This window comes from Hakea prostrata, chromosome 8, assembly GCF_041222555.1.
Source record: "Hakea prostrata isolate BN-2017 chromosome 8, UWA_Hpros_2, whole genome shotgun sequence".
NCBI classification, from domain to species: domain Eukaryota; kingdom Viridiplantae; phylum Streptophyta; class Magnoliopsida; order Proteales; family Proteaceae; genus Hakea; species Hakea prostrata.
In genome coordinates, this window is record NC_142607.1 from 38,174,994 (window position 1) to 38,202,215 (window position 27,222).

General features: G+C 38.4%; 1 protein-coding gene across 1 annotated transcript; it reads right to left on the reverse strand.

The window, feature by feature from the left end:
- Positions 1-302: 302 nt before the first annotated feature.
- Positions 303-2,758, reverse strand: LOC149007774 (disease resistance protein RPS6-like). The gene is made up of 3 exons (XM_089166461.1): positions 2,277-2,758; positions 1,646-2,161; positions 303-1,111 (listed from the first exon to the last, which is right to left on the reverse strand). Exons 1-3 carry the CDS (start codon positions 2,756-2,758, stop codon positions 1,027-1,029), a joined length of 1,083 nt encoding a protein of 360 aa, XP_089022587.1. The 3' UTR covers positions 303-1,026.
- Between the last annotated feature and the right edge of the window lie 24,464 nt (positions 2,759-27,222).

Sequence of the window (27,222 nt, forward strand, 5' to 3'; positions counted from 1 at the left end):
GTGATCCTATGGCACTCGACCCTTCCGAAACAAGTTTACTTATCTGTAAAAATATTGAGATTATTAAATAGAGAGTATGTCATTTTGTTAGGTTCATTGAAGGATGTAACTAACTCCAACATTATTCTTTCAATTTCCTTTTCGAGACATTTGAGATACTTTATCCATTTCGGACATATATATTATGGACTTGATTTATTCTTGCTTTGATTGTGATGTTGTGTGTGTATATTGTGGATTGCAAAGTAACTTGATCTTGTGACTATGGATCACATCTATAGGTATTCGATTGGATCTGATACCGTCAAGTGGAGTGTGACAGTTACTGAAGAGATATTTATGAAATTCGACACTTTAAACATAAGAACATTGCTAAAATCCTCTCAATACTCTATTATAGTTCCTCCATCTGCTACACGAGGAGGATGAAAGTTGGAGTTAGAGTTGAAGTCGGATTTGGAATTAGAGTTGCAGGAGTTGTTTATGATGCTACTGCAACCTCTTAATTAATTTTCCAATGGATATTTATGTTGAAGACAGATGCACAACTATAAAGAAAACACAACCAAAAAACACACTCAGAACTATACGGAATTTAACCAAGTTTGACAAGATTGCCTTATATACAATAGAGATAAAAGAGTTTCCATTATTCCTAAAAACTTCACACCACTCTCACATCTTACAAAGTGCAATCCTTACCTTGCCTCCATTTGTAGGCAAACTTTAATCATAACCTTCGGCATTGTATCCTTAGGGCAAGATTGGGTTTCTTTATCCCCTACAAGTAGAACTCCATCCATCATCTTGTGTTTTTACCGAGAAGTCGATGTCGAAGCCAGTGGGGGAAGCACCTGATGTTTCTTGGCCACAATTCCCTCAAGCTTCCTTCTTGAACTTCCAAGGAACGAGGGGAAAAGAAAAAAAACAAGAACAGAACAAGAGAGAGAAACTAAACGATTTACTAAAAATTGCATAAAAGCTATGGATCCCCGTTATAATCATTTGAAAAAATATTTAATAGATCTAATGAGCATTTAATCCCCTATTATTTATACCCAATATTGACAGAACCTCATAAACAACTAAGTTCACCAGCCTCGGTTGATTCCTGCAATTGTTTGAAATATAAATATTAGCAAATGAATCCAACAAAGTAAACTTAACAAATATATAATATGAGTTTTTTCATTCAAAAATAAAATAAAGTAAAATGTACAAGGTCTCATAAATGACTAGCCTCATACAGTCGGTGAGATTTAAGCCTATAAAAGAACAAGATAACAACAACTCAATTTTATTTTTACTTAATCGGATTGAGCTTTTTATTAAGAGGGGAATAAATGGAGTTGATTGCTTAATCCAAAAGAAGGGGAAAAAACTGTGAAAATATAAAAATAATTAAAAGCAAAAGATAATTAATATCTCAAATCCAAAAAAAATGACAATTCATATCAACACAAATTCTAAGGCATCAACCCTTATCAAATAATTGGAAAATTGTCCCATGATGATGATGGTAATGATGATAATGATGATGAAAATAGAAGAAAAAAATAATTATAAGATTTAATTTTTCAAAGAAAAAGGAAAAGGAATACGAAGAACAAGGAAAGAAAGTGAAGATTGTGGGTTTCAGAATTACCCATTTTCTTGTCCGAGATCGAAACCACGCATGCCCCCTACCTTCGTCAGCGCATCCTTCCACGGCGATACCATACTGAGGTCAAAAATCTTCTCGTACTCCTGAAATGACCTCTCAAAGGTTCCGGACTGATTGCGAACATCGCATGGTCCAACATCAAAGAATATGGGAATAATTATTTGACCGTCATGTCCATAGTAATGAACAATCTCAGCCAGTTCCATGAGGCACCATCTGCTATCCGCATAGTGTTTGGAGAAGACAATGATCGAGATTTTGGATTTACATACAGCTTCCAAAGTCGTATTTCTCATATCTACTCCAACTGAGAATCCTTGTCCATCCATAAACACATTGAGTCCTACCCTTTTCAAATCTTTTTGAAGGAAAGCAGTGAAGTTATTGCCAGTATCGTACTCATTGAAACTGATGAACACATCATAATTCGTCCGGATACGGCCACTCATTTGTCTTAAAACCCACTTAACAAGTGACTCCTCTAACGTTGATAGATCCCTGCAAATTATTGAGAAGATAAAATATTAACTGATTGAGGCAAAAGCAGACGTAGAACTAAAGATTTTGGAGTTTACAACATGAGATGAGGAGGGTCTTGAATTTAATTAATTACCCATTTACTTGCTGCAGTTCGAGTCCCTTTATCTCTGCTGCCGTTCTCAACGCGTCCTTCCATGTCTGTATCTTCTGGGCATCAAATATCTTCATGTGTTTCTCAAATGATTTTTCAAATTTTCCTGTCTGATTGCGAACATCCCTTGGTTCAACATCCAGGAATACGGGAAGAACAATTCGACTGCCGTATTCATTGTCAACTATCTCCTCCAGTTCCAAGAGACACGATTTGCTTTCGGCATAATCGCTGGAGAAGATAGTGATCGAGATTTCTGATTTACGGATTATTTCCTGGAGTGTCTCTTGGATCTCTCCTCCATCCCACAGGTCTTTGCTATTTATAAACACTTCGATTCCTTCCCTTTTCAGATCTTTCTCAAGGAAAACAGCGAAGCCATTGTAAATATCTTCACCCATGAAATTGACGAACACATTATACTTCGTGGATAATTCAGAGGTCTGGGAAGAGACGGAAGCCATGAATTTGCAATTGCAGTTAAGGCTGCAAAGAAGATGTTGCAGTCGGAATTCTGCCGCTTGATGTCTAGAGTCGATGGGATTCTACGAAAGAGGTTCACTATTCTTTTGTCTTCTTTCTAGTTTTTTTCTTATTTTTGGTAGAATGTCTTCTCTCTGGTTGACCTCTTTTACAGTGTACATCTCCAAGTGGGGAATTATATAAACTTTGTTTATCAACCACTCTGCCAGTCGGCGTTGGCTCCGCTTTCATGAATTCCATCTTTTTGATTTTTATAATGGTGGTGATATGTTAGTTTTTTTTCTACCAAAAAAAATCTGTTTCTTTTATTTTTAAAAGAATTGAAGTCTTAGGTTGGGTCACCCTTTTTTGTCTTTGATTGACAATTTTTTTTTTTTGTTTCTTTTACTTTTAAGAGATGATTTCTTTTACTTTTAAAAGATGATTTTTTGTTGTCTACTGCAGTGCACTTTTATATCAAATAGAAAGCTGAGATTAAAAGTTTAATTTTAAATTTTTAAAAATTTTCAATAATCTTGTATATACTTTGCTTTCTCAACCAACCATTTGGTATATATGTTCACAGCAGAGACTTGTGCACAATAGAGGATATTTCCCTTTTTGATAAAAAAATGACACAGTACAACGAGCAACCAAACAATCATGTCTATTTTAATTAAATTAAACTCGAGATGCTTCTCAAAACCTGGGCATATTTGAATGACATTTTCTTCTTTTCTTGTTGCCCATGTCTTTGAATAACGTGGGATTTTATAATTTAATTTGGTATGGTGATTAAGACCGGCGGTCGGGGGGGGGTTGAGTGTGCATAAAGACAAACTTATGTGCATGCATATGCATAACCAACTCCAATACCTATAACAAGTATTAAACCAAAGGAGGGTTGCTCTATGTAGTATCCGCCCATCTCAGCCAACATTAAAGGGTGTGGATTAACTAGGAAATTACAGGAGATAATGACACTAAGAGAAACATCACTAGGAAGAAGCACCCTAAAACTTTCCTGGGAACTAGAGACCTAGGGTGGGAAGAAGGAACATAAAGGATAAGATAATGCTGAGGGTTAGGGAAAATTCACCCTAAACTAACCCTAACATCATAGTAACATCCTAATATGAGAGAAGAGCCCCTCATTTCGTCAAAGTCACTGTAGAGCATTGGGAAAGGAGGAAGGAGAGGAAAGGCTCAAGGTTGCATTGAACCATGACCAACCTTATTGTGCAATCACCCTACATGTGCATTGAGGTTGGTAATCCGTGATATAGAGGTGGAACAAGTGCCAATGTAGAGTTGTTCTAGTGGTTGAAACCAACACCTCTTAGTGAAGAGATCGTGGGTTTGACTCTCGTTGAGGCATATTAATATTCCCATTCCTCGGTTTAATAAAGCCCCTTTGTTCAAAAAAAAAAAAAAAAAAAAAGAAGCGGAACAAGTATCATCAGACACATATTTGGAAGATTTAACACCTTCTGCCCTATTCCAGTTTATACAAAGTGGATGGGTCCAAATCCCTCAAAGTTCTAGGGGAAGAAATTTTCCGTAAATATACTTGTTGACACTTTGGGTAAAAATCCATACATGCCAGAGGATCTCCTAGGCCTCTTTCAAATAGAGCATGGTTTTTAAATCATATTGTAATTCCAAATAAACCAATATCACAATAAAGCCAAATCCTCAAAGGAAAAGAACCTAGATTCTGTTATATATTTTACTAAACTTTAGTTGGAACCAAACAAGATAACCTTTTATATTGGTAAAACCTTAACCTAAGGGACAATATCACCTGAAAAACCGCAATACTGAGCAAGTAATTTAGAAATTAACCATCTTGGAATCTGATGTTCACTTTTCAAGAATCGTTAGGAAAGAGAGAAACAATGACTGAGTTTCTGAACATTCATAAGCTATAAAAACTGATTAAAAGCTGATTTTTATACCCTGAAAATCCTACCATTCTGAAAAACCCCTGGCAGAAAATGTAAAAAAGGGCAAAGCACGGTGCACCGGGGCTCCCGACCGGGGATGCATTTCTCATAGGCAGCCTTATCTCAGCATTTTTTGCTGAGAAGCTGCTTTGATACTTTCACCTCAGGTTTGTGCATAAGCGGGGGAAAATGAAGTAGAATAAAATTTAATAGTTTTGCAAAAGACCTTATACTGAAAAGGAAGATGAAATATGTAGAAACATATTTCAAATGGATGTTAACAATGCTTTTCTTCAGGGTGATCTAGATGAAGAAGTCACATGTCTTTGCCACCTGGTTTTTCCCGAAAGGGGGAGAATAATCTAGTTTGTCGTCTTCATAAGTCCATATATGGTTTAAAACAAGCTTCACGCAATTGGTTTTCCAAGTTCACTTCTGTACAACTTGCTGGATTCAAACAATCATTAGCTGATTATTCTTTGTTTGTATCTTCCAGTGGGTCTAGCATCACTATTGTTTTGGTTTATGTGGATGATATAATTATTACTGGCAACGATCAAGTTGCCATCAATGCTTTGAAATTGTTTCTTCATAGTCGATTTCATATCAAAGACTTGGGCACTCTCAAATTCTTTCTTGGCATTGAGGTTGCTCGGTCAACTAAAGGTATCTTCCTTTCTCAAAGGAAATATACCTTGGAGATGCTTAATGATGCAGGTCTACTTGGATCCAAACCCATCAATTGTCCTATGGAGCTAAACTTAAAATTGAACAGTGACGATGGCGAACTTCTTGCTACTCCAACAGAATATAGAAGACTTGTTGGAAGATTGATTTATCTCACAGTCACTAGACCTGATATTGTCTATGCTGTGCAAGTTCTCAGTCAATTTATGGAGAAACCTAGAAAACCTCACTTGGATCTTGCATTTCGGATTTTACGCTATTTAAAATCTTGTCCAGGGAAAGGCATTTTGTTATCTTCTGCTAGCGACCTACACATCAATGCCTATTGTGACTACGATTGGGCAAGTTGTGCCACTTCTCGTCGTTCTACTATCGGCTATTGTGTTTTCATTGGATCAAGTCCTATCTCTTGGAAGAGTAAAAAGCAGTCAACTGTTTCCCGATCTTCTGCTGAAGCGGAATACAGATCTATGGCCACGACAACTTGTGAACTGACTTGGCTGTGCTATTTACTTAAGGATTTAGGAATTTTGCATCCAGAACCTATGGATCTATTTTGTGACAATAATGCAGCTATACACATTGCTGCAAATCCAGTCTTCCATGAGCGAACAAAGCATATTGAGATCGATTGTCATGTGATTCGTGAAAAACTTCAGGCTCGGCAAATTCAAACAATTTATGTTTCTTCTAAATATCAAGTGGCAGATATTTTTACTAAAGCTTTGAGTCAAGAACAATATCATTTTCTTCTTAGCAAGTTGGGCATTCATGATGTCCATGCTCCAACTTGAGGGTGAGTGTTAAATTGTATTAGGTCGGGTCATAACCCGTACCCAGGTAGAGAGGGTAAGGCGGTGGAAATAAACCTATAAATTGTGAATCATTGTAAAACCCTAGAATTAATGAAAACTAAAGCAGCCTCCTTTCTCCCGTGGACGTAGGCCTCTGGCCGAACCACGTTATCTCCTCTTGTTCTTTCTAGATCTTACATATTTTTCCTTGATTATACAATTAACAACCTCATACTTGAAAAGGAAGATGAAATCTGAGAAACATATTTCAAATGACACCAAACTCATAGTTGTAAGGAATAGTTCGAGGGCATGAGACTGTACATGTAGAAAATCAAAACATAGCAAATTGTTGAGACCTGTCAAGAAGCAGGAAAAGGGAAGGATTTTTGCCCCTGTGTCTGTGCACATGGTGCAAGTATTAGGAAAGGAACTTATAGTTCCTTAGACAGCAAATTTATATATTTTTTGTACGTGACCAGAAGCCCTTCTAAACAAACAACTTGATTTGCGGGAAAGCAATACAGTTATACAGGCGACCAACCCCATCCCTCAGAAAGTCTTATGGAATAAAGTGCCTGAATGAAACGCTTCATTTATTGTTCAAAAATCCAATTTCGTTGGATGTGTGATTAGGACCCTATAATCAATTTCTTTCATCAGATGGATGTGTTTGGACCATTAGTTTAGTCTAATTAATCATGATCCATTTCATTCTTGCGTTATTTAGGTGATAAAAATAAAGTGGGATATCTCCCTAAGATCAAATGTGATGTGGAATGAGATGGTTACGCGTATTAAGAAGGTGGCTAAAGATGTCCTAGGTGAATCAAAAGAAAAGCTCCATTCTTATAGAGAGACTTGGATATGAGATTCAAGCTGTCATTAGGAATAAGAAAGCTTGTTTTAAGACATGGCAAAAGAATAAGGATATTGAGGATCTTTAAAGATATAGGTTGAATAGAAATAAAGCTAAGAAAAGGAGAAGACGTACAAAAAGTTATATAATAATTTGGGCACCAAGGAAGGGGAAAAATCTACTTATAAAATAGCTAAAATAAGGGATAGGAAGTGTAAGATCTTGAGCATTTTTTACGTATAAAAAGTGGAGCTGGTAAAGTATTAGTAATGATGAGGACATTAAGAAGAGATGGAAAATCTATTTCTCTAGTCTGCTAAACAAACACACTTCAAGTATTTGTGATTCGGACAATTACAGCATCCACCAAGGCACCAAATTTCAAATATAAATACAGAGAATTTCGATGTTCAAAGTTAAAAAAAAACACTGATGAAGATGAAACTAGACAAGACACAAGGGCTTGATGAAATCCCAATAGAAGTATGGAAGAGTTTAGGAACCCATAGGCTAACTTGGTTAATTAACTAAGTTGTCTAATAAGATTAAAGTATAGAGAAAATGCCATATGAATGGAAAAACATCATAGTTCCAATTTACAAAAATAAATGAGATATTCAAAGTTGTAATAACTAAGAGGCATTAAGCTGATGAATCATACCATGGAATTATGGGAGAGAATAATGAAAACCCACTTGAGACACTTAACCACAATTAAAGAGAACCAATTTAGATTTACGCCAGGAAGGTTTACGACTGAGGGCTATTCATCTAATTAGGAGACTTATAGAAAAATATAGAGAGTGTAAGAAAGACCCTTATATGGTACTTATTGACCTAGAGCGTTAATTTGGCAAGTACGAGAGAAAATAAGGTCACAAGTAAATAAGTGGACATAGTTAATGAAATGTATGATGGTTCAGTGATAACTGTAAGAACAGTGGCAGGACAAAATTATGAATGCCCAATTACAGTTGGGTTACATTAAAGATCAACTTTAAGCGCATACCTATTTGCACTTATAAAAGATGAATTAACCAAAGACATTCAAGATGAGGTTCCTTGTTGTATGCTCTTTGCTGATGATATTGTGTTGATAGATGAGACTCAAGTAAGGATTAGTACCAAGTTAGAATTATGGAGAGTAGCTTTAAAATCAAGAGGCTTTGAACTAAGTATAACGAAAACAAAATATCTAGTTTGTAAGTTTAGTCATAATCGGGCAGACAATGAGGTGGGGAAACTTGACGATAAGGAGATTCTTCAGTTTTAGGTATCTTTTTTCAATCATAAATAAAAGAGGTGATGTAGATGTCAATATTTTCTAAAGAATCAAAATAAGGTGGATGAAGTGGAGAGGTACGTCCAGGGTCTTGTGTGATTAATATATTCTATTAAAGCTTAAAAGAAAATTCTATAGGACCATTGTTCAACCAACTATGATGTACAGTACAGAGTGTTGGGCTATTAAAAAAATCATCTAAATAAACTCAGTGTGGTAGAAATGAGGATGCTAAGATGGATGAGTGGCAAAACTAAGAAAGATAGGATAAGAAATGATCATATTAGAGTTGGTCTAGGAGTTGCTTCCATAAGTGATAAGCTACGAGAAAGTCGTTTGCGGTGGCACAACAACGTTCAATAGAGGCCTATAAATGCCCTTGTACGATGAAGTGATATAATCCAAATTGATGGAACTAGAAAAGCTAGTTAGGGTAGAGCTAAGATAACCTTAGGAGAAGTGATGAGAAATGATATACATAGCTTAGGCCTTGAATCTTGCATAACCTTAAACATAACTGATTGGGGGAAAAAATCCATGTAGCCGACCCCATTTAGTTGGGACAAGGCTTATTGTTGTTGTTGTTATTGTTGTATCTCTCTAAGATCAAACTGTTAGCTATAAGGTATCATGTGTGTTGGTGCAACCTAGAGGGGGGGGGGTGATTAGGTTGCAACTAGTGGATTGTCCCAATTTTTCGGTTTGTGCGGAAATACAAAGTAAATGGAAAATTCAAATGAAATTAAACAATACAATCAACCACAAGACAAGTATTTTATAGTGGTTCAACTTTGCAAGTCTACGTCCACTCCTCTCTTGGCCTCAAGAGAGTATTCCACTAGTGATTCTCTTTCAATACAATGGGTAGAGATCAAACCCTTTACAATCTTTGTTACGGGGCAAGAGCACCCTTTACAATCTTTGTTTATCTTAGGGCAAGAGCACCGTCTACAAGCTTTGTTCATGGGCAAGAGCACCCAACCAATCTTTCTTCACGGGCAAGAGTACCCAAAACCAATTCTAATCTACCTAGACTAGAATTGAAAACAGTTACAAGAGAAGGATGTTACCTTAACAAGAGGTGTGACACTTTACCTCTTGTGTGTGTGTGATGCAATAAGAGTTGTATGCTCAAGATATGAAATGCATGCACCACCAAAGCCTTCAATCACCTCAAGCTTGACTTCCACAAGCTTACTTTAACACCTTGGTATGTTCTTCAAGGTTGGGGAGAAGGTGAAAGGCAAAGCACAAGGCTTTCTTGCAATTTGAGAGCTTTAGGATCACTTGGGGAGTAGGTGATCAAGTGTATGTGTTCTTGCTCTCAAATGAGGTGAGTTGGGTTTATATAGAGCACCTTTGAGTGCCAAAACCCAATCCCCAACGGATAGAAAACGGACACATTTTTGTCCTACTTTTCAGCCCAGACGGACGTCCGTCTCAAAAGTATCTGTTGCAAACAGCTGTAGAGGATATTCTCTTTAAACTAGCCATTATAGTCAAATCTGGGCCAAACGGACGTCCGTCTGCCCAGACGGTCATCCGTCTGGCCTGGACTGGCTCAAACGGACATCCGTCTGGCAGACGAAAATTTCGTCTGGCCTTCCGTTGTTTTCTGAGAAACAGAGTTATCAGTACAGACGGACATCCATCTGCTCAGACGGATGTCCGTCTGAACTTTGTTTTGCTGACTTAAGTTGGGGCTGGGACATGGCTTGGGTTTTTGGACTTTTTGGTCAACCCTAAGCATTGTACACCTCATTAACATGTCCTAGGTCACTTTAGTAATGTGAATTACATATAATTGATGCATTTACATGTATGTGTATGCGAGAGTGTCCTAAGCCCTAATTCAACCTAAGTCTTGATTTTCGACTTGATTTTTTGTAACGGTCTTCATGTCCATCTTGGCATGGTCATCTTGACTTAGACTTCATGTCTATCTTGGCATGATCTTGGCTTTGACTTGAACATATGCCTTTGACTTGGAGTTGGTCCACTTGTTCTCATCTTGAACTAAAACATCATAACTCAATATAGCCATTAGTAATTCATGTTTATTATCATCAAAACCAATAGAGACTGATGTGGCAAATGCTGACATGGCATTTCCCAACAATCTCCCCCTTTTTGATGATGATAAACACATGAATGATTGGAAAATATGAATGATAATTAATAGCAAATAAACACTCATTCATATGCATGTTATTTACATGTTTTTCCATGGTGAATTCTAATTCATGTTTGTTATCATCAAAACATGGTGAATTCAAGTTTCATGTTTGTTATCATCAAAACCAATGGACGCCGATGTGGCAAAATGTTGACATGGCATTTCCCAACAATCTCCCCCTTTTTGATGATGACAAACACATGAATGGGGGAAAATATGAATGATCATTAATAGCAGTCGATGCTCATTCATATGCATGTTATGACATGTTTTCCCTATGAATTATTATCTAATCCATTCATGCGGTTTTCTCCCCCTTTTGTCATCAACAAACAATATAGGAGCTAACGAATTATCTAATTCAAGATTATATAATTTATAGAATTTTCTCCCGCTTTTGTTATCAACAAAATATAGGAGATGCTTCTCCGCAAATAACTCTCCCCCTTTGTTATCAACAAAAACAATGAATGAAATGCTCTCCCTCAATTAATTCTCCCTTTGTCATTGACAAAAGCGGGAAAAGCATGAAGTGCTCCCCCTCAAATAATTCTCCCTTCTTAACTTATGCTCCCCCTGAATTAATGCATAAGTTAACAACTTCTCTCCCTCACATATGCACTCTCCCCCTACATGAATGCATAAAAGGAAAGAGAATGACATACTCTTTCTTAATACCCTTTTTCAGGGTCCTTAATAACTTTGAACAATACTCCAAAATAGTTGTCCCTATTAATGTCATCTATTAATCCTTTATCATTATTGCTAATGGAATTATGATTATGGGAAGAATTTACCTCAAGGTCTTCTTGTTCTTCCATGGACTTTGCCATTAGAGCCAAGTTGATTCTTTCTTCCTTGGACTCCTCCTCTTCTTCCTCCTCACTTGTGTTGTAGAATATGTTAGCCATATTCGGGCACTCAGACTTGTTGTGGCCCAGTTTCCTACACTTATTACAAGTCACATTAGAAACATAACTTTTTTTCTTAGAAGGATACCTTTGTGCTCCTTAGAGGATTCTCCTTTGTGAAGATGCTTCCCTCTTTTCTTTTTGAGAAGTCTCTTGAACTCTTTGGCGATTTGGTAGAGCTTGCTGTCCAAATCTTTTTCTTCACTCTCACTTTCTTCTTCTTCCTTGGTGGCACTCTTTAGAGCTATGGACCTCTTCCTTCGATCCTGCTGCACGCTTGCTTGCTTGTCTTCTTCAAGCTCCGCTTCATGAGCTAGCAAAGATCCCATTAGCTCATCAATGGTAATTTTAGACAGATTCCCCGCTTCTTGAATTGTTGTCCTTTTGGGTCTCCATGAGGGTGGAAGAGCTCTCAGAATTCTTCTAGTTACGTCCTCATTTGCCAATTCTTTTCCAAGACTATACAACTTGTTCACAATGTTAGTAAATCTACTAAATAAAGAAGTAATATCCTCATAATCTAACATTTTAAACTCTTCATATTGAAGCATGTAGATGTCTAGGTTCATCCTTTTGATATGGTTAGTCCCTTCATATGTCACTACCAACTTATCAAAAATTTCTTTGGCACTTTTGCAAATGCCATATCTATTGTAGACTTTTTCACTTAAAGCACATTGCAAAAACATTTTTGCTTTGTGGTTTAGTTGAATTTTGACCTTGTCGGTTGAAGTCCACTCCGCTCTAAGTTTGGGTACCTTATGGCCATGTTCATTTGTTTTGAGAACCTCATTTGGTCCACATGTTATGACATTCCACACATCGATATCATGTGCACACACAAAGTCTTCAAACCTATTTTTCCAATAGGCAAAGTCTTCTCCATCAAAGTATGGAGGTCTAGTAGTGTTAAGACCTTCGGTTCTTGAAGGGACTTCATAAAAAGGAAAGGTCATGATCTTTGACTCTTTTAAAGATTGATTTCAATCTTAATTTGAGCTCCCGCTCTGATACCAATTGTTGGTGCAACCTAGAGGGGGGGTGATTAGGTTGCAACTAGTGGATTGTCCCAATTTTTCGGTTTGTGCGGAAATACAAAGTAAATTGAAAATTCAAATGAAATTAAACAATACAATCAACCACAAGACAAGTATTTTATAGTGGTTCGACTTTGCAAGTCTACGTCCACTCCTCTCTTGGCTTCAAGAGAGTATTCCACTAGTGATTCTCTTTCAATACAATGGGTAGAGATCAAACCCTTTACAATCTTTGTTACGGGGCAAGAGCACCCTTTACAATCTTTGTTTATCTTAGAGCAAGTGCACCCTCTACAATCTTTGTTTATGGGCAAGAGCACCCAACCAATCTTTGTTCACGGGCAAGAGTACCCAAAACCAATTCTAATCTACCTAGACTAGAATTAAAAATAGTTACAAGAGAAGAATGTTACCTTAACAAGAGGTGTGACACTTTACCTCTTGTGTGTGTGTGATGCAATAAGAGTTGTATGCTCAAGATATGAAATGCATGCACCACCAAAGCCTTCAATTACCTGAAGCTTGACTTCCACAAGCTTACTTTAACACCTTGGTATGTTCTTCAAGGTTGGGGAGAAGGTGAAAGGCAAAGCACAAGGCTTTCTTACAATTTGAGAGCTTTAGGATCACTTGGGGAGTAGGTGATCAAGTGTATGTGTTCTTGCTCTCAAATGAGGTGAATTGGGTTTATATAGAGCACCTTTGAGTGCCAAAACCCAATCCCCAACGGATAGAAAATGGACACATTTTTGTCCTGTTTTTCAGCCCAGACGGACGTCCGTCTGGTCAGACGGTCATCCGTCTCAAAAGTATCCGTTGCAAACAGCTATAGAGGATATTCTCTTTAAACTAGCCGTTATAGTCAAATCTGGGCCAGACGAACGTCCGTCTGCCCAGACGGTCATCCGTCTGGCCTGGACTGGCTCAGACGGACATCCGTCTGGCCTTCTGTTGTTTTCTGAGAAACAGAGTTATCAGTACAGACGGACATCCGTCTGCTCAGACGGATGTCCGTCTGCTCAGACGGATGTCCGTCTGAACTCTGTTTTGCTAACTTAAGTTGGGGCTGGGACATGGCTTGGGTTTTTGGACTTTTTGGTCAACCCTAAGCATTGTACACCTCACTAACATGTCCTAGGTCACTCTAGTAATGTAAATTACATATAATTGATGCATTTACATGAATGTGTATGCGAGAGTGTCCTAAGCTCTAATTCAACCTAAGTCTTGATCTTCGACTTGATATTCGACTTGATTTTTTGCAACGGTCTTCATGTCCATCTTGGCATGGTCATCTTGACTTAGACTTCATGTCTATCTTGGCATGATCTTGGCTTTGACTTGAGCATATGGCTTTGACTTGGAGTTGGTCCACTTGTTCTCATCTTGAACGAAAACATCATAACTCAATATAGCCATTAGTAAATTCATGCTTATTATCATCAAAACCAATAGAGACTGATGTGGCAAATGCTAACATGACATTTCCCAACAATCTCCCCCTTTTTGATGATGATAAACACATGAATGATTGAAAAATATGAATGATAATTAATAGCAAATAAACACTCATTCATATGCATGTTATTTACATGTTTTTCCATGGTGAATTCTAATTCATGTTTGTTATCATCAAAACATGGTGAATTCAAGTTTCATGTTTGTTATCATCAAAACCAATGGAGGCCGATGTGGCAAAAATGTTGACATGGCATTTTCCAACAATGTGCTTGCGGTTACTTTTAAATTTCACAAAACTAACTTTATTAAAATTAAAATAACTAAAAGTAGAAATTGGATCAGCAATGGAAGGGCTTGGGCTGAGGTGGTTAACTCTTGTAGCATGTAGCTAGCCGTGGGCTAGGGCTAGTAGGAGCAGCTCCCTGATATCCTGCATCAAGTTGCATCCCTCAATCTTCAATTTTGCTTCTGTGGAGCGTCATTAATGCGCTCCACAGTCAAGTGAGCCATCCGATCTAATCGGACGGCTGGATTCATTATTTCATTAAAATAATCTTAAAACCTCTTAAAGCATGGGTTTTGGTATTCGGTTTGGTCCAGCATAACCCAACGGTTCAACTTGGGCGGTTCGACTCAATTGAGAGGGATACGTTTTATATACAATCCAAAACAGTATATACGATTTCAAATTTTGAAATCAAAATATACGATATTCAGAATCTTTTGAAAAACACAAAACCCAAACCGTTCAGCTCCAAACCTCATTTCATGATATCGATAGAAGCTCTAACGCATCTTGGAGAAGAAGAAAAAGAAGCAGCAGGTTGAACAAGAATCCAACTCGTTCCAGCGTTTTTCGTGTTACACCTGATTTCGATCGAAGCTCACATCTTGGAGAAGAAGCAGTAGCAGTTTGAAGAAAAAAACGCCCTAATTTCGTTTAGGGCCCTGATTTCAGAGAAAGCTTTGAAGAAAACGATTCTTGAGGAACTTTGAGCGCTTTTTTTTTTTTTTTTTTTTTTTTTTTTTTTTCGTTTTCGTTTTCTTTTTCTTGATGGTTATTGCTTTTCTTGGTAGTATCGATCTCTGATTCTACATCTCCTTCCTTAGTTAATTAGTTTCCATCACTTTTTTGGTCATCTTTGATGGTTCTTGCCTTTTTTTTTTTTTTTTTTTTCTTCTTTTTCTTTCTTTTGGATCCTCTCATGGCTTCCTCACCTACGATCTCTGGTTCTGCATCTCCTTCCTCACCTATGGTGGCTTGGCGCAGGCTTGCTGCTGTAAAATCCAGCCCTATCCTAACCCTGACCCTAACCCGGATCCACTGTTGTTTTTAGGTCTGAAGACCCGAAGCGGTGGTAGAAGGGACTTATGGACCCTCTTGATTGATAATTATGAGTCGGAGACTGAGCCCATGGACATTGATGATGATACCCGTTACTTGAGTACATTGTCGGTGTTTAGTGGAAGTCTGCGCATCGGAGAAGAATGATTTAGTTGAAGTACCTAATGGACTCCCGTGCATAATCCAAAGGTATTCCCCGAAACTAGACTTCTTTATTGAATTGTAGAAGATAACCCCATTCAATTTGACCATGTATAGCCCTCCAAAACCCCTGTCTGAAGTTGCTGAACTAAACTTGACTTTTCTGTTGAAAAACATTTTGGTCGATCATCTTTGGTCGATGCCATTGACCAAGGACCATCGACCAAAGTTTCCCAGTCAGACAAGTTAGTGATTCTTTGAATATTATTCTATTTATACTAGCCTCGTGTTTTGAGCCTTGTTGCAATCATTTTCACTCCTAAGAACGTGGGGGGAGCTTCCCAAAGCAACTCCTAGGCACTTGTGAAGAAGATTCCACCAAAACTCATTGTTAATCTTTGTTTCTTGTCTCCATCTACAACTACAAGGTATGATTGATCACCTCCACTCTCTATTCTATTATTTTCTTTTCTTTTCTATCCCTCTCTTGCTGTTGAGACCTTGGAGATGGTGCTGCAACCTTGCAACCATCACTCCAAGTGTCCACTCTTGCTTAACCTATGATCCTCTCACTTGTCTATTGATGCTATGCCCCCATTTCAAGCCTAGCATATACATTCTTTGATTTTCTTCAACCAAAGCAAAATATCATTTTCCCTCTATGATCCCGAGCTATTCCTCCATATCCGCCTACTTTGTGGATTGAAAAATAGGAGCTATCTACATTCAATTTTATGGTGTTGGAATTTGGAGGATCCCATTTAATATGGGCGGATCAAGACTCAGATGCCCATTATGCAAGGCTCCTTGACTATATAATTGCAGGTTTTTCCAAATACGAAAGGAAACCTTTTTTGGTGAAGGGCTTTCCTGAGTATCAAACTGTCCTGTGTATGCTTTCCTCATAAGCCATAGTGCTGTGAGAATATTCAAAGGTTGTTCAGCTCATGGATCATTTTTCCACTAATTGAGGAGGTATATGACTTTGTCCACTAGATGGCCCGGCTGTTCTAGGATGGTAAAGTGTAAGTTCTCCCAGATTGCATGGGCAAGCTGACAACTAATAAAGATGAGATTAGGATTTGTTTGTTGGTCACCGCAGTGAAGGCATAGTGTGGAGCACGAGCAACCTCGCTGTTCCAGCAAAGAAGTGGTAGGCAATTATTGATGTAGTACTTTCCATAAGAAGTGTTCGACTCAAGGCAAGAGTGGTACTTTCCATAAGCTTTTCCAATTGTGTGTTGGCTGAAAACTACCAATTCTGAAGCCCTTAAATGGGCACAACCATGTTTACCACATCCTGTTTGAAACTTGGATGGACTCAATGCAAGTGAACTAGTGAACTACATAATTTATATCTTGTTTTATTATATAAGACAAATTTACAGCAAGTGAACAATGGGCATCCACCTGTGCACTAGAATCATAGGCATGGCAAAGAACCAGATGAGATTACACAACTTTGGACTGTTTTAAAGCAGACCAAAGCAAGACCTGAAAAATCGGTTGAACAATTCTCACCCAATAATCTTACTAAATTACAAATTTTTTTATCTAAATACATTGTCATCTATCCAGCAGAATCATAGGCATGGCAAAGAACTAGATCAGATTACACAACTCCATGTTTTGTTGCTATGCATCCTCCCTTCCACGCTACATTATTCCCTACAATTTAAAATTTCGTTTTATTATAAAAAATAAAGCTGACCCCTATAAACAAAGTTAAACACAGACATATGGATTTAAGGACCGACCGTCCAGTGGTTGGTAAATTGGATTCTATCCAAAATTAAAAATTAATATATATATATATATATATATATAAATGATGAGTAATCGAACCATATATCAACCAATGAATTTGATTCAAATGCACATGGAAGTGTGTGATTTGAACACAACATGATGTTAGTTGATCACTTGAACCCCAAAATGTAGACAAATTTGAAAAATCATATCTACCTTCGTATAAATTCCTAAAACTGTAACATTGGTAGCCATCAATGGTTCAATTTATCATGTTTCAGCTGAATAGACATAAAAATAAAGAATAGTGGCATCTTCATAACTTTATCCAACTCTAAATGTAACAGTCTGAATTCTGGGTTCAGAATGTGATCAACATCCATAATCTACACAGTTCAGTAACACTTCTTGAAAATTTTATCTGCAGCAACTTGAGACTATTCATAAATCAAAACACATCAAACAATGGCAAATAGCAAGAGCCATCTTTAGCAGATTTGGACTTAGATCTTGAATTGGATTTGGTTTGTACCATCATTGAACCAAACCAAAACCAGTCTGAATACCCAAGCTTAATTGATTTTCTCAGGAATCTGAATTGATTGACACCCTTATCTGTGTTACCGTTGAAGAAATATCTAGAGACACATGTAAGTTAATGCAAGTTACAACCCTATTGCTTATGATTTTGCGAATCACTTCTGTGAATTGGCTGTGATGCATCTCAATTACGATTAAGATGCTGACTGAGCCCCTTTAATTTCCAAAGACTCATTTGAGAAATAAGCCTCTGTCTAATGGGATTTCCCAAACTACCAATCAATACCTCAATCTCCTCAAAGTCGGCACCAAAATGCCTAAAGATATGTGTTAGTAGGTGCCCAAAGTTGTGGTTTGCTACCTATTAGCCATCATATGACCGTTGGGGATCTTTGGAGAATATGACCGTTGGAGATAATATGAACGTTGGAGATCTTTGGAGAATATGACCGTTGGAGATAATATGACCGTTGGAGGTCTTAGATTATATGACCGTTGAAAATAATTTATTTCCTTATGTATAGCATGTTACATTTATTTTATTCTTTACTTGATTGTATTATATATATACATGAAGAAGTAATACAAAATCACTCCTACACAAAATCATCTTAACATGGTATCAGTTTAGGACGATCCAAACCTTTTCAAGTGACGCTATTTTTTTTTCAAGAGCAGTCAACGATCCCTACGTTGTTGTTTTCTTTCTGCTGCCTTTACAATGACGGATCCATCTATCAATGCTCTTGCAACAGCTGTTGTTGCTTCCACTAATGCTGTTTCCATCAACTTTGATGGTTCTTCTCCATATTTTCTACATCATTCAGATAATTCTGGTGCTATACTCGTCACGCAGATTTTACGCGGCGATAATTATCCCACTTGGAATCGTGCAATGCGGATGGCTGTTGAGGCCAAACATAAGCTTGCATTTATCGATGGCTCCTTACCTAAACCCACCGCTGATTCTTGGGAACTTCACGCATGGACACGATGCAACAACATGGTCCTTTCTTGGTTGCTAAATGCTCTCTCACCTGATATTGCTAATATCATTCTTTACATCTCTACTGCCCATGAGGTTTGGGATGATCTTCGTGATCGTTTTTCTCAAAAAAATGCTCCTCGAATTTTTGAGATCCGACGTAGCATTTCTAATCATCGTCAAGGAACCTCTTCTTTGGCTTCTTATTATACTATTCTCAAGGGTTTTTGGGATGAAGTCGACTCATACAACTCTTTCCCACCTTGCACTTGTGGTCTTTTGTCAAAACACACTAATCTTCAACGACAAGATCGCTTACTTGAATTTTTAATGGGCCTTAATGATTCTTATTCTTCTGTTCGAAGTCCACTCCTTTTGATGGAACCCTTGCCTAACATCAATCGTGCTTAATCTCTTCTATTGCAAGAGGAGCGTCATCGCTCCCTCCATGAGTTACCGAATCCATCATTGCATCAATCTGCCCTTGCAGCCAGTACTCCTCGTACACATTCTAAAAATGGTAAGAAGCCTATGTATCACTGTGATTTTTGTGGCATGGACGGCCATTCAGATTCCCGTTGTTTTAAGAAACACGGTTATCCTCCCAAGAGCAACAATATACACATTAAATCAACATCACCTGGACTCTCTGCTCGATCCTTTGCTGCCATCAACCTAGGAACAAATTCTGCCCCCTCCTTTACTTCGGCACAATATCATCAATTATTGGCATTGATCGAATCAGGTAATCCCACTCCTTTAGCAAATGCTGCAGGTAATTCCCCTTCCCCATGGGTTATTGATTCTGGGGCAAATTTTCATATGGCTTCTAAGTTACAATTCTTTAACACTGATACGGTGGTTCCTTATACATGTCCGATTACATTACCCAATGGTGAAACAACCCTTGTGTCCCATTTAGGGACTTGCACCCCCACCCCTTCCATCTCTCTTAATAATGTCTTATATGTTCCTTCATTCCGTTTTAATTTATTATCTGTTAGTCAAATCACTAAAGCTCTCAATTGTTCGGTAACATTTTTTCCTCATCATTGTGTCTTTTAGGACTTACCAACGAAGACGATGATTGGATTGGGTAAAGAGCATAATGGCTTATATTATTTAGAGTTGCTTCCCTTCATTATTACAGCCTCATCCACTCATTCCCACTCCTTTGATGTGTGGCATTGGCGCTTAGGCCACCCATCTCGCAACATTATTAATTCTTTATCACATTTTAATTCTTGCATTTCAGTTTCTAATAAATGTGTTTGCACTATTTGCCCTTTGGCAAAACAAACCTGGCTACCTTTCCCATCTAGCTCCATATCCACTTCATCTTCTTTTGATTTAATACATTGCGATGTTTGGGGTCCTTATTATATTCCTTCTATATGTGGTGCTAAATATTTTTTGACTATTGTGGATGAGTACTATTCTCGCTATACTTGGGTTTTTCTAATGAACTTCAAATCTGACACTTGGTCTTATTTGCATGATTTTTTTGCAATGGTTAAAACTCAATTCAATTTTCAAATAAAAAAAATTCGCATTGATAATGCTCGTGAATTTTTTAATCACTCCACCACCTCATTTTTTTCCAACCATGGAGTTATCCATGAACATAGTTGTGTTGACACCCCACAACAAAATGGTGTTGTTGAACGCAAACACCAGCACCTACTCAATGTTGGTCGGGCCCTTTTATTTCAGGCAAATCTTCCACAAGATTTTTGGGGTGATTGCATTCTTACGGCCACACACATTATTAACAGGTTGCCTACCAAACTTTTAAAAGAGAAAACTCCTTTTGAACTTCTTTTTAATAAAACCCCCACATATGTTCATCTTCGTACTTTTGGTTGTTTGTGTTATGGACACAACCATTCCACCATCAAGCACAAATTTGACCCCCGTGCTTCTCCATGAATTTTCCTTGGATACCCTTTTGCTCAAAAAGGTTATAAAATTTTTGATCTCACTTCTCACAAGGTTTACACAAGTAGAGACGTTGTGTTTATTGAACATATTTTTCCTTACCACCTAAAGACTTCCCCTTCATCTATTAACCCTACCCTCCCTGTTACAGTTCCTGATTTTGAATCCTCCTCCATCCCAACCAACCCAGTTTTCCCATCTCCACCATTAGACCCGCCAACCCCACCACACAACCCTTCCCCACCTCCAGTTGTGTTGTTGCCACGTCGCTCCGCCCGGTCGCATAATCCCCCCTCCCATTTGAAGGACTACATATGCTCGGCTACTCACACCACATCATCTTCTTCGGATGCCGGTAAACTCTTTCCTCTTGATTCTTCTATATCTTATAAAAAGGTCTCACCTTCTCATCTTAAGTTTATCAGGTCTCTTTCCTCTTCTAAAGAACCCACTAGCTTTGCCAAAGCAATGTTGTCACCTGACTGGAAAGATGCCATGCAGTCAGAGATTGAGGCTCTTGAAACCAATAACACTTGGTCACTCGTTCCTTTGCCGCCTCAAAAGAAAGCCATTGGTTGTAAATGGGTCTACAAAATTAAACGACACTCTGATGGTTCTATTGAACAGTACAAAGCACGTTTGGTGGCCAAGGGGTACACCCAAACTGAAGGTGTTGATTTTCATGAGACTTTTGCTTCTGTGGCCAAACTCGTTACTGTACGCGTCTTGCTTGCTCTTGTCTCAATTAAAAATTGGTCCTTCATCAACTTGACGTTAATAACGCCTTCTTGCATGGTGATCTTGACGAAGAAGTATATATGACTCTACCTCTTGGTTATCATCGTAAGGGGGAGAACGTTGTTTGCCGCCTCCACAAATCTCTCTATGGTTTAAAGCAGGCTTCTCATAATTGGTTGGCCAAATTTTCTACTGCCTTAATGAGTGTGGGCTTCATTCAATCGACTGCAGATTATTCCTTCTTTTCTAAGGGCTACAGGAATTCAACCATCTTTGTATTAGTATATGTGGATGACATCCTTATTGGTGGTTCTGACGCTTTGGCGATTTCCACCTTAAAGAGTTTCCTTCACCAACAATTTCGTATCAAAGATCTTGGCCCCATGAAATATTTTCTTGGTCTTGAACTGGCTCGCTCACGAAAAGGTATTTTCCTCAATCAACGAAAATACACTTTGGATATATTATCAGATGTCGGCCTTACTGGTGCTCACCCAACTTTATTTCCAATGGAACAAAATCTCAAGCTTACGGACTCCGATGGTGATATCCTTCCTGAACCTGCATCTTACCGTCGTTTGATTGGACGGTTGATTTATCTCACCATCACTCGTCCAGATATTGTGCACACTCAACATTCTTAGCCAGTTTATGCACCAACCTCGCAAACCACATATGGACGCTGCAACTCACCTTCTTCGATACCTTCACAACTCACCTGGCCAGGGTATTTTACTTCCAGCTAATAGCACCTTATCACTTCATGCTTTTTGCGACTCTGATTGGGCTAGTTGTCCCATGACTCGCCGCTCCACCACCGGTTACTGTGTTTTTCTTGGTTTTAGCCCTATCTCTTGGAAGACTAAGAAACAACATACAGTTTCTCGATCCTCTGCCGAGGCGGAATATCGAGCCATGGCAATGGCCACTTGCGAGCTAATTTGGTTAACTTCGCTCCTTCAAGATTTTGGTGTTCATTTGAAGCAGCCAATCCCTCTTTTTTGTGACAATCAAGCGGCCATCCACATTGCTGCCAATCCTGTGTTTCATGAGCGTACCAAACATATTGAAATTGATTGTCATGTCATCCGTGATAAGATACGCTCTGGCCTCATCCGCACCGTTCACACTTCTAGTTCTACCCAAATTGCTGACATTTTCACCAAATCCCTTGGCAAAGATTCTTTTCTATTCCTCAAGGACAAGTTGGGAGTTCTTGATATTCACTCTCCAACTTGAGGGGGAGTATTAGCCATCATATGACCGTTGGAGATAATATGACCGTTGAAGATCTTAGATTATATGACCGTTGAAAATAATTTCTTTCCTTATGTATAGCATGTTACATTTATTTTATTCTTTACTTGATTGTATTATATATATACATGAAGAAGTAATACAAAATCACTCCTACACAAAATCATCTTAACACTACCCAAGGTTTTCCACCCTATAGGTCATAGTATTCTAAATGATGTAAGACATATCTATAGAAAAACCCACATAAAGACTGAAGTGAGTCACTAATGCCTGCATAATGGCAATCTTGTTCTAGCGCCCTCCCTTAGGCACAATGTTCCTACTGACAATACAATAAATTACTCAAGCTAAGGAGATCATATACTTACTTTTCTCCATTTTGTTGCACTGTTGGTTGCAAGCACATAATAGATGAGGAAGCGGTCGGTGTATTGCAAGGCATTGTCTGATTCACTACCTCGTGCAATCCACCTTCTTTCTTTTTGGACATAGGGGACATTCAAAATGTGACCCAATGCTTAAATGGAAAAGTGAATGACGATATTTCTCACTCGACTCTAAATGGCCAACCTCCCACACCATTTGACTCCTCAAGGAATGTTAGGTTGCTATAGAAATACCTGACAAGACAGGCTCACACATGTTCAACATACACTCCCACCCAAGTGCTTGGAACCTCTCTGCAACTTTGAACCTCAGGACCTCTTCAACGTTAACAAATCTCCCATATTCTATTTGGTTGTTCCCAAAGTGGGTGAGTAGAGGTTGTTTGCCTCTTTTATGTTGAAGAGATGTGGTAGGTGAGGTCCTTCTCCACGACCATGTCCACATCCACTTCCACGAATGGGTGAGTGATGACCTCCTCGGACAGCCATAAGGAAATCTAATAAAGCAAGATGAAAAGAAAGAGTGAAAAACAATTAGGTAATATGAACTTACAATTTGGAGAATGGAAATAGTAGAAAGAAGTTGGCAAAGCAAGATTTCTACCAAAACATAGGTTCCTAAGGAAAAAGGAAAATTTTCAAATCTAACATGAAATTGAGAAAATTTTGGGATAAACAAGAAGAATACCTGAGATTGGTGGTAAGAATTGCAGAGGAGTTGTTGTAGAACTGCAAGGAAACCCCAAAATCACCTCTAGACACGCGGGAAAAAAATTTCTCTAGAGATGATGTAGAAGACTATTTGAAACAACAATATTGGTGGACTTGATTGAAAAATGATATAGAAGACTATGTTACCAAGTGTAATACATGTCAGCGAGTGAAGGCCATTAGAAAACCATCATCATATCTCTTACAGCCACTCCCGGTACCTAGTTGGAAGTGCGAGGAGATAATGATGGACTTTGTCAAGGGCTTGCCTTGTACTAGTAGGGGAATGGATACAATGTGGGTGATTGTGGAGATACTAACTAGATTATGTGGACAACATAGTGAGATTCCAAAGGGTACCAGTTAGCTTAGTATCTAATACAAATTTGATAATATTTATCTCCCAATTTTGGAGTAGTCTTTAGAAGGCTTTAGGAATGCAACAGAATTTGAGTACAACTTATCATCCATATACACATGGTCAATTTGAGCTAACAATCCAAGTCCTAGAGGACATGTTTTGTCACATGCACCCAGCCGATACCCCATTAGGCATACCCGGGTATGTGATCCACAGTCCCGAAGATCAAGTATCGAGCAATCATGCCTCCCATATATACGATAACACAATCATGAACGATAATAATCATGGTTTAAACATATAATAAAGAATCATGAATAAGATAAAATAGAAAATCAGAGTGCAAGATAAAGATGATACCAATATACATAGAATCTAAAAGGTAAGAAAGAGAGTGATCAAAAATCACTCCCTCACATAGCAGCGGAAAGTAGCAAATTTAAGTTAAGTTGACAAAACCAATATCTAAGGAGTATATCAAGAAAGTTAAGTTACAGATCCGGTCTTAATAAGAATTCAAAATGTAACATCAAACAAATGTTTCTTCAGTCACATAAAACACACCCTCATAAATATGGATATCCGAAGTCCAATATAGCTGCTCCAACACCAATGTCGGGCTAATCCTGGTGTGCAGCATAGTCCTCTTCGGTACCCTCACAATAATCTTCATAGTAGCCACTACATTGAGGGTAGTGTGACTCATCAAAGGGTGCTTCGAAGGACGTGCCATCGGACTCTTCAAAACCTGTAGAATAGTCTAACAAAGCAAATGCACAAAAAGGAATGAGTTCAAAGGAACTCAGCAGGGCAGTTAATCCATAATACATAAACCATATGATACAAGTCATAACATGATGCAAATGATATGAGACAGATGATGCAATTATGATTCTAACTCTACATATGCTAGTCTCTATGGTAGACATGCTTTAAGTCATAGCACCATACTTCTTTGGGTAGGTCTCAAATCACTCTTCCCTCAACCATCCAGGTATCTTGGGTTCTCCGGTGTGAATTGGATCATGCATCCATCTCGGACAATTCCATGGCTGGGGTTTAGGTCACCACTCTCTCACATCATCATTGGTATAAGTATTGGCACATGTCACTGTAAAGCCTAGCCCAATGCAAGTCATCTACTCAGTCATACCATGTCAAATCCAGATACGTCCATTCCTCGCCCCGGGCGATCCTTTCCAGTATCCTTCACACTAGAGTCACGGATATTACTCACCGGATTCATCAACCCCATTGGTTATCCACAAATAGTAGACGGGAAGCTCTCACGGATATGACTCACTGATCTTCAAGCGCCCGTGAGCCCAAGTCTGACTATTTGCAACCCTACCAACAATGGCCCCTTTCGGGTATCCGTAATATGATCTATGTCCTCTCACGGGTTGGTTACCGGTCTTGAGCTCCCATCAAACCATACTACTACCACGGGCCGTTCGGTCTCAATACCCTTCCGATTCGGGTCTGATATGACAAGGACATCCTAGCCATACACCTAGACAAGTCCTATATATGTCATCCAATAATCCGGGAAAGTGTCGATGGACACCTTCGGAGAACATCCCATACTATTCCCTCCGATGTCCAAGGACAGAAATGTCAATAGGACATTCCTCAATCCCAAATTATACTTATCCAATCACATTCTCAATTCATCATATCACACATACATGATACATCATCATATTGAAAGTCATATCATAACATCGCATAATTCAAATGTAATGTAAATAACAATAATTAAATAGACATGATATACATGAGTAATTAAACATGTTACTACTGTTAAAAGACAACTACAATATTCATATGATGTCTAAATAGAATTGATAAGCAAAGCATATCAAGTTGCCAATCATCATTGAATAAACACATAGTCCATGTCATATGGGTATAACTGTCCTTACCTTAATCGAATTGGGAATAATAGCAAATACCACTTAGAATAGTCCCCAACTTAGTGCTTGAACCCTAGACAACATATACGCAACATTAGAGAAGGAAACAATCAAATCGGAGATCAAACGAGCAAGAGTTGAGTTGCTGTTTTCCTTTGGTCGACTGATCCAAATTGAGTTGGGTTTTCTCCTACAAGTCAATTAACAAGTCTAGAATAGATAAATACCTTCGGAACGAGATCGGAAGTGCATCACGTACTTCAACTACTCTCCCCCCTTCTAAGTGCAGTTTCTCACTGAACACTAACAGTGTATCCAAGTAAGGGGCATCACTGTCAATATCCATAGGCTCTGAGTCATACACCGAATCTTTGACTATGAGGGCCCACAAGTCTCTTTTTCCACTACTCTGGGTCTTCGGACCTACAAACACCAATGGATCCAGGTCAGGGTCAGGGTTAGGAAAGGGCTAGATTTCACATGTTTAGAGCTTGTGTGGTTGACATGGGCAGAAATTGGGATGTTCACCTAACATTGATGGAGTTTGCCAACAATAATAGTAATTAGTTGACAATTGCATGGCTCCATTCAAGGACTTGCATGGACGGACTTGTAGCACTCCTCTATATTGGGATAAAGTAAGTGAATGACAAATATTGGGTCTTGAATTGGTAGAAGGTATTGATGCTATGGTGGAAATTATAAGAGAAAGAATCAAGATGGCTGACTCCAAAAAAAAAATCCTATGCAGAGAAGAGAATGGCAAATTTAGACTTCAAGTTGGTGAGCAAGCATTCCTAAAAGCATCACCTATAAAGAGGGTGACAAGATTAACCATTAATGGGAAGCTTAACCCTAGGTACATCAGTCATTTGAGATCATCGAGGATGTTGGGCCGGTTGTCAGTTAGCCCTTCCTCCAGCCTTAGCAAGCGTGCATGGTGTGTTCCACATTTCTATACTATGAAAATGCATACGGAACCTAGAGAACTTCCTGCAACAAGAGCCCAAAGGCTAAGGTACAAATCCCACCTATAAAGAAGAAGTGGAGAGATCCTAGATCGTAAGGACGTGCAGTTGAGGAATCAAACCGTATCATATATGAATATTCAATGGCAGAACCATGCCCCTAAAGAGGCCTCTTGGGAGAAGGAAGATGTGATGAAGGAGAAGTATCCTCACCTCTTTGGTAACCCATGTTTGTTTTAAATTTCGAGGATGAAATATCTTTTAGGGAGGGAGGA

Bases quoted from the DNA above. Each gene is read 5' to 3' on its own strand.
- LOC149007774 (XM_089166461.1), bottom strand. From the start codon at position 2,758: ATGGCTTCCGTCTCTTCCCAGACCTCTGAATTATCCACGAAGTATAAT. The intron at 2,162-2,276 runs GTAATTAATTAA...AATAATTTGCAG, and splicing joins GAACTGCAGCAAGTAAATGG to GGATCTATCAACGTTAGAGG. The intron at 1,112-1,645 runs GTAATTCTGAAA...AAACAATTGCAG, and splicing joins GATCTCGGACAAGAAAATGG to GAATCAACCGAGGCTGGTGA.